Source organism: Argopecten irradians, chromosome 13 (assembly GCF_041381155.1).
Source record: "Argopecten irradians isolate NY chromosome 13, Ai_NY, whole genome shotgun sequence".
Classification (NCBI taxonomy): Eukaryota; Metazoa; Mollusca; class Bivalvia; order Pectinida; family Pectinidae; genus Argopecten; species Argopecten irradians.
Window position 1 is genome coordinate 22,228,561 of NC_091146.1, and position 9,220 is coordinate 22,237,780.

The 9,220-nt window shown below is 33.1% G+C and overlaps 1 protein-coding gene across 2 annotated transcripts; it reads right to left on the reverse strand.

Annotated features, from left to right (window-relative positions):
* Nucleotides 1-789: 789 nt before the first annotated feature.
* LOC138306259 (E3 ubiquitin-protein ligase arih1l-like) lies at nt 790-8,914 on the reverse strand. Of its 2 annotated transcripts, XM_069246669.1 has the most exons (7): nt 8,309-8,914; nt 6,352-6,414; nt 4,595-4,657; nt 4,309-4,341; nt 3,817-3,912; nt 2,799-3,060; nt 790-2,302 (listed from the first exon to the last, which is right to left on the reverse strand). In XM_069246669.1, the coding sequence occupies exons 3-7, from the start codon at nt 4,655-4,657 to the stop codon at nt 1,641-1,643; spliced, it is 1,116 nt and encodes a 371-aa protein (XP_069102770.1). In that variant the 5' UTR covers nt 6,352-6,414; nt 8,309-8,914; the 3' UTR covers nt 790-1,640. The 2 variants fall into 2 exon arrangements, with proteins under 2 accessions (XP_069102770.1, XP_069102769.1); XM_069246668.1 differs by lacking the exon at nt 8,309-8,914 and having other exon boundaries at nt 6,352-6,989.
* Nucleotides 8,915-9,220: the final 306 nt, after the last annotated feature.

The window sequence follows — 9,220 nt, forward strand, 5'->3', positions numbered from 1 at the left end:
AAGTGAATTTGTTTCATCTATCGATGGCGATATGGATCTAAGCGAAGATTAGATTATAATCACATGGCTACCAAGGATGTAATACCGTCAAGTCAGACGACATCTCCAACACATTGAGCTACTTAAAAATCGGTGTTTTGCCAACTTCGGCAAACTAAAGTGTGTAAGCGTGCGTCAGCTTCGCCTCGCTGCACAATAACGGTCACCGAGTTCACACATGTGGCCGTGTACAAATTCTTTATGTTATTACGCTATACATTAACTTTTAGCAAAATTGAATATATATTTAAAGTTCTGATCTGATTAAATAAAATTATCTCTGAAATTTACTTTGTTTGTCATGTTTATTTTACACTAAAATATTGAACTTTTTTGTCTTTCGCGGATGAATAATTCTACCTTACGTGAAGCGCCATCATTCGCTGTTCAAATGAGTAAGCTCCTCCCACTTTTGACCGACTTTTATTGAATAATTACGTCACTTTCAAATGACGATTTTATTGCATAAAATATAAATAAAAAGTCGTGTGAGTGTAAATATAGGGATTGGATTTCGTTTTTATGTTAACCATGCTTGTATGGAGCAATTCCTCTAAGAATATATTCAATATGGGGCGCTAACGCGCCCCATAGAATATATTCTTAGAGGAATTGCTCCATACAAGCATGGTTAACATAAAAACGAAATTCAATCCCCATATATTAATCTTCAATAGCGTAAGAACAAATAATGCAATTACGTACAATATAGTGCAAATGAATAACAAAACATATTTCCGCAAAATGGAAGTAAGTAACAACAATATATGAAAGTATTTTAAGTTCAACACAAACATTGCAAATGCTATATGAATGCAATGTACTTATTTCGAGCAGTTAGTTTTTTTTTTTGCTGCTCGTCAGAGGAATAAGATAAATCAAAAACAAGTTATCCCCATAAACAAAATGGTGAGTTGTGTCTTTTTCAAATCGGATTGCAATTATACATTTAAAATGAAACTTTGTTGTAGGTTCAATATAAAACTTAAAACAAAATTACTGAGTGTGTCCAAATGATTGCATTAGCCTTTGCAGTTCAGAATATTTTGATTGTAGTATTACAATTGGGATTGGGCAACAGGCTATGCCTATATTAACCCTCTCCCTCTTGCATGCATTTGCTAATCAGATTTAATAAAATGACGCACAAATCTGCACATTTTTTCCGACATTTACTTAAAAAGTTCTAATACCTACTTCCCGGCCAGATTCCGGAAATAATAACAAGTACTTAATAAGATACATTTTACTGATAACCGGTACATTTTTGGGTTCATCGCGTGACATTTTTGCGCCAACCGTTGGGAGTCTTTCTGTCCGAGGTTTGATAATATCTAAATAAAGATCAGAACAGATCAGAGACATGATCTATAATGTAAGTACAATGTAAATATCACACCATATGGCATACTATCGTCAAACCTGCATGAAATACACTTCCTCAAGGTGAAGTTCCTTCGAAGAAAATCATCAAATACTAACTTCTTGCTTGCCTACCATATACATAAGCTAGGGGTATTTTTGTGTTCCTTCATCGGCACACAATACAGTTTTATCTGTAAAAGTAACTATCAGGACACAATGTATACTCTACGTTGATATCAGAGCGGTAAATGTATGTTGACTTTCTGTCGAGGAGCAGGTGTACACGGGCCGAAAGCATTACCACACGGCCAATGCCCTGCGTTGTTTGGGATGCTTAGGCAAATAAAACAAAATCTGGTCCTACATGTTCTATTACGACATTCCATGTGCTTACAGTGATCGCTGTCGTCGAATTCTATGATGCATTGGCACTTTGGGCATGCGCGAACTACAGGGCAACCACGAACATTTACAATTATTCTCTCCTGACATGTACTCAGTAGAGATTTGGTTTGTTCCAGGCTTTTTTGACATTCTGAGTTTTTACACATCATCCATGGTGGGATCACTAGCTGCAAGCATCTCCTACAGAATGTGTTGTTTTCATCCCTCTGCCCACAATAATAGCACATAAAATAATTTTGGCAGGTGGCAATGATAGCTTCATCACATTGAGGACAGAGATAGACATTTTTGTTTCTGTCTAGCCAGTTTGTAAACAACACGTTTAGAAACAGGAGTCTTTCATCAGCAGTCAGGCAGGCCAGAACACTTACTTCATTGAGCTCCCATATGCCCTCACAGCGTTTGTTGTTTCCGTCCGGTACATATGGACACTTGACTTCGATGTTTCCACTTTTGATGGCATGCCAATAATATTCAAACAGGTTTTCTGGAACTGTTTAAATGCACTTATTACTTATTTCAGATACATATTCCATATGTAGATTATCCATATTAAGATTATGCCAGCAGCAATATGATTGGTCATATTCAAAGGTCACAAGAACGTGACCCCTAATGGGATGTTATCAGAAATTTCTTAAACGTATTATAATTACCTGCATTTTTGGTATATAATATGGCAGGTAGTACAGGAAAGGTGATCAGAATAAAAACAGATCAATTGAATCATTTTTTTTTTCTTTTTTGCAGATTCCATATTTTTATGTAGTATTTGTCGGAAATATACAACCGGCATAGATCAATGGCACGACGAATGCCATTATTACAGAAACAAATATTAGGCCAATTCAACGTATAATTTGTGATTATTTTTTGTCGTTGAGAAATAATGAGTACATAAATATGTTTTTTGAATAGCCCCTTTGTTACATTTTAAGCGCATTGGGCGCTAATTACGGATAAAACGTTATACTAATATGACAACTTACCAACAGCGTGCCCACAAGACATCGAAACACAGTCACCTTCCCAATATGGGTCTGTAACGTCGGGTTCTTGTGACTTGTAGCGAGCGCCCGGATCCCTTTCCTCGGGCCGTTGCACAACAAAGAGTTTGGTCAGTCCAGCGTAGTCAGAGAGTGACTTCCCTTTCTCTAGAAAGGTACACTGATTCTTCACCCAAAGATCAACATCACATCGAAGACGGAGGGAATCTTTAACATGTTTGATGCATTGGGCGACATTCCAGGTCTGTCGTGAAATTAAATTGATTTGTTAGGTAAACTCATTGTCATTCCGTCATTAAATTTTGCATTAACTCCAAAATAAGTAACCAATGACATATAGAGAAAAAAGAGAAATTTTAAAGGGCCACTACCTTTCCGAAACGGCTTTTAATTTTTAAAATAGGAATGTAAAACGAGATCAATAATTTTTGTAGAGTCGCAGAAGTTATTAACATTACGTTTACTAGCACACTTATCATCACCTTCAGAACTGTTTAATTAGAATAAATAAAATGTAAATTTTCATAACGCGGGTCGTTTTGTGTTTCCCGCCGTCGTCCTAAATGCCGCGCGGTAGTTGACTATCACTGCGCCAGACGGCAAAACAGCGAAATGAATCTCCACTGTTATCGTACATTAGACAGGAAATCTTGCATATGTTTGGTGTTGTAACCTCATCTTAAGCATCGATATATAAATTTTCTTTGTTATTAATGTTTTTAAGAAACCTTTAAATTTTGCTCCGGAAAGGTAGTGGGCCTTTAAGAAACCACGATAAATATGACTAGTATTATAGATTACAACTCAGGACTATATCAGTGTACATTCATGAAATATCCGTGAAGTTTGACTCTCTTTTAGGAAGTCAAATTAGTTACATAAACAGTATTACTGTAAGAGTGGTGTAAGTTTGAGCTTAAAATTCAATTAATCAAACATAGAAAATAGTGCAAGGGCCCTTCTACGTACTTTTAAAAAAAAAATTTTGATTTTTCCTTACCTTTGACACCGAGGTGAAAAAATCGTTTTCATCAAAACGCCAGATTCCGATATGATTAATCCGCAACACCTTTTTACGGAAAATGCTATCACAGACCTAGTAAAAACAAAGATGACTTTGCAATAAACGGATACGTATAGTAAAACGCAAAGAACATTTATCTAAATAAGTAATGTAATTAACCTTTATGCTTAACTTTGATCAAATACTATAAAAACTATCCTCTCAAAATATATTGGTATACTACTTAGTAATCTGAATAAAGTGTACTGATGTTATTTTGTAATTTTCAGTTTCAATCTTTTGCGATTGATTTTTTTTGTGTTTATTTCAGGTATTAAAAGCTAAAACCTCATTTAATCCGACATTGAATACTGTCAGAAATCCAGTTACATTTTTATAATTCATATTTCTTTTTAGGTTGTTTAATCCTGAACTGGATTATGAAATTAATCTCGTAATTTTCCGTTATTGCAGTCATCACAAGCTTACCTTAGCGGTCAATGGAGGTAAATCTCTTATCGGCTGAAATGTACATTAACTTGTATATTCAGTTATTTATACTTTTGTATATTTTACATGCGTAATATGTCATAGTTTAAATAATAAATCGTTTAATTTAATCAGAATTAATTTGAGATCACAGAATATCAGAGATCAGATAATTGTATTTTTCATTTTCTTTCTAAATTGTAAAATGTAGACAATATACTCTACCAACTCTACCTATCAAGAGAACGGATTTGCATGGCGAAGATATGTATTGAAAAATACTCACGTTTGTAACCATATTCTGGACCTTCTGCTGAGGAATATGCTTCTCTTTAGTTTCTGTACGCATCTGAAACCACATTTTAAACAGACACATTGATTAGGTGAAGGTGCATTGATTCGAGGTCTTTATATATATTGATAAAACGGGTAAAAATATATATTTCTTTTTTGTCTTATATTGAACTCCAACCATTTTCGTAACCTAACAATAATAATACATTGCAGGCCGTACCACATTCGTCAATACTTCGCTTCAGAAACCGCTTTTTCCGGTACTCATGCCGGGCCGTTAGACATTATGATATCGTTCTATTAAGTGCACAGTATACATGTAAACAACTCATATACTTTCATTTGTGACTATGCAGAAAAATGATTAAATGTTATGACAAAGTCCATCAGAAATACTCACATTTGGATTTTTGACTATTCAACAAAATATATATTAAGAAATGATTGCTTAATTTAGCTGTTCACTGGTGTATGAATTATATGTCAAAATTTGATTAGAGGCATGTTTCCCACAACCCCGATTAGCATGGTGCCGCGCCGTGTCCTTTTTTACCTGCCATGCCCCCTATAACCTAACGCCCTGCCCTGTTTGTCCCCAGTACATTTTTACTAACCTACCCAAAATACCAGGCAGTCGCTTGATAATCAAGTAAACAAAAGAGGTGTGACCACTCCCTGAGATAGCATACGTTTCTCATATTTAAACATTTTTTTCTTTAGTATGCTACTTCAGGTTCCAATACGGTATTTTCATATTGAATGTAAGGTTTTCTGTTGATAATATACATGTATGTAGTATTTTTCACCCGAGTTAAAATATCACTTTTGATAAGTTTAATCAATATTAACCAAGCAACACAAGACAGCATATCAAACCAAAATGATAACGTTACGTGCATCTTTTCTATTACATGCATTTTTTTCATTTTTCAATAATTAGAGCATAAATATGTTGTATTATATTCTTATTATGTTGTTTTCCCAATGTGTACCCCATGTGCGGAACCAATTTAGTAAGCAGAACAATCGCTGGTGATGATAATGCATCTGGTATCAATTAGCCTTTAGCTTGTTTAGACCAAGAGTAGAGATTAAAAAACGTAATAAATTGCATATTAGCACTCATTACAATAATATGACAGTTTCCATCACATTCGATGAAAGATAACTGCTATCCATCAAGACACATAACGGTATGCGTACGGCGTGAACACCTCGAGAGTTAATTTAATGATACAACGTCCTATCCATATCTCATGCGCATATACATGTCCATTTAGCAGATATTAAAACATTTAAATTAGGAAAATAAGGTTTCAAAAGCTCAAGTGTAGGGAGTGATATTTTTTTTATTAAAACATCAACATTTACCCTCAGTAGCTTTGAATTCAAAACTGACCATATGCACCCTAATAACACAACAAGTAGTGATATGACTTTGTAAACTATATATATATATTTATATACTTAAACTTTCAAATGACGTTGTGCGTCATTAGATATTAAGAATAAAAAATATCTTTAACTTTCAGGCCATATTCGGGCGATTGTTTTATTTACTTTAGCTTAGATACAAGATGACATCATACAAAAATGTAGTAAATGATGATATTGAATACTCGCAGGGGAGGTAACGGTATTGTGTATATATATATATATACTATCCTTAAAAAACAGAAATGCCTAATATGCTCTTGGGTTAAGCAAATATTTTCAACTCATATATTGAAATGTATCCATATTACTCACGTTTGATATCGGATCCTCATTAAAAAGCTCACATTGTTTTGTCCATCGTGAATGTGGTCGGTTCTGAAATTAAATAAATACTCATTTTATATATAAGCTTATTTGTCGTGATAGCGCGGGTATTCCATGATGGTTAATACGCTAAAATTCCATCACTGCTAAATTAAAATATTCTTGTAAAATACTTTTGAATGACACAACTAGATTTAAAAACACAAAAATATACAGGTCTTAATTATAAGAGACATTTGTAAATAATTTAATTTCACACTCATTACTAATAGTTAGATCTTTGAGATTATTTTTCCATAGATAATGTACGTCAAGTATAATTACGTCATACATACATAACGTTGTCGCGATTTAAAAGCGGCACAGTCGTTTTCTAAGCGTTTATGAAACAATGTCCTTTCGTCTTTTGTCTATGACTTCATAACCCAAAGATATTGAGAATATTGCTAAATTGGATACATCTATTAAACTAATCCAGAATGCATATGTTTTCAAAACATTCACATTTGTTTATCATCCTCTCTGCGGAGGGATATGCGTCTGTCGAATGTTTTGTAAAACTCGTATCTATTTTAATGAATAAGCTATATTTTTCTTTATAAGAACGGTATTTTAGTGAAATGATTGCATGTACAAAAATAATCCCCTTCGTGATAATATGCATATAAGACTTTAATATCATTGGTTAAAACATAAACAGAGTGTGCAACGAAAAATAAAGGAAATTAATCTACATGTAAATACGATTTCTAAAGCTACTGATGATAACTTAGTTAAACAAGTGTTTTTGAATTTGGAATAATTTCTCAAATGATACTATTTGCATTTCCACTATTTTAAAAAAAATCGCGTTTTATAATATTTCTATGGAAACAAATAAAGACTATAATATTTGTGTATATACAGGTAGTTGGCTTTTATGGGAGACGATATTATCATGATAGCTATCCCGGGTCGTTATAATGAAGGTACCGATAGACTGACAGATTACGATGACAATCGTCTTTGCTGAACTGTATACAATTTTTAGTATGTCGAATATTGTTAAGAACGCTGAGATATTCATTCCCGTTTCACAAGTACAGATACAACGCAAACTTTATGTTTGTCGTCCCTTCTGCGGAGTGTCTTGTGGAATCTAAAATTAATACTGTTGAATAAGAACATGCAAAAAAAAATGTTGAATATGTTGAAACACAGGGAATCATTAAATTAAATCTGATTATGGTGTTTAAAGCTACTTTTGATATCCTAGTTAACAAAATGTTGTGGATTTCAAAATTTTGTAATTAAGCTGTTTGAAGTTAAACAAATACAATTCATAAAAGCATAACGTTTAAGAGTATTTCATATATATCAATACGGTGTATAACCTCAATTATTTTTTTTAAATCTGATAATAATTTTAAAACTACATTTGTATTTTTTGATATCCTAGGTGACATAATTCTTTGAATTTCGAATCACTTTCCTTATGATGAAGTTATTTGCTTATCAGCCGTTTGTAGTTTTGAAATTTTATCACATTTCATCAATAAAAACATAACGTTTGTATTGAAAGTATTTCATACACTTTGAAATATACTATATAGTGGTGTATGCCATCTATACTTGTTATTGGACAACTTAAAATAGCATGTTTTCATTATAACCCTCAATATGTATAGCCTTCGATGAACATATTGTGTACTTATTTATAAATTTATACAAAATACTCACGTTTGATATTGATCCCCTATCAATACGGTATGTCCGTGTTCTGGTTGGTTGTGTTATTACATAAACAGTTATTTTATTTATAATCTTAATCGATGTGAGAGTTTAATGCTCAAAATTATATTTACTGTATTGTTTTTGAGTCGGATAAACAGTGTGTGTGTATTTTAGATGTATCGGTAATAAACTTACTATAACTCATTTCGTCTACACTAAATATGTACATACAATATAAAGTACTCAGGTTTCTTATCGGATCTCTATCAAAACGCAGTATGGTCCGTCGAGGCTCTGGTCGGGTTCTGAAATTATATCAATACTCATTTAATAGATAACCTTATTTGCCGTGATAACGCGGGTAACATGTAATATTTAATACCCTACATATTAACTGTTACTAACTTTTGAGCGAAAAAACTGAAATTAAAAAAATCATTAACAATGTACACGTCTTAATTACACTCGACATTTTGCTTATCGACAAATAAATCACTTAACTTCTCCAAAAAGCAAAAATTCATGTTATTATAGAGACGAAGTCTAAATTTAAGTTTGTCCCACTTTTCCTCCCAATAGCCAATCAGATCGCTCCTTACATTCCAATATCGCAAAGAGCCGTCGACTTTAAACTTCCCCAGCTCATCGCATTGCTGATCCTGCGATATGATGTGTAGTGTAAAAAGTGCAGCATTTTGTGCATTTTCAAGAATTGCCGATTACATTATTAATCAATATATGAACACACGATTGAATATCAAATATTGTTCAAATAATTAAAAAGTTTATATCTGTCGGTGGTGGAGCATCTTTAAGTAAACTTTCTTACGTAATCTTCTTTCTCATTGATCTCGTCAAATGATCTTATAGCGATACCCTTGTAGGTCGTCTTTCATTAAAATATTTACACTTTTATAATATTTTTCTTGCTATTTTAAGTTCTAAAAGTATTGTACGTAAAAATAGCTTAATTACATATTCTTTAGGGACCGCAGAATCAAACCAAAAATAGATTCCTGGAAATCCCCTTTTGGGCACAAGATTTCATAGAGAGGTGAATGTGTCGGAGCCTGCTGATTGGGTATCCAGGGTGCATCAGTTTCAAATGTTTAATGTGTGGGTTGGGCAATACATGTAGATGTAA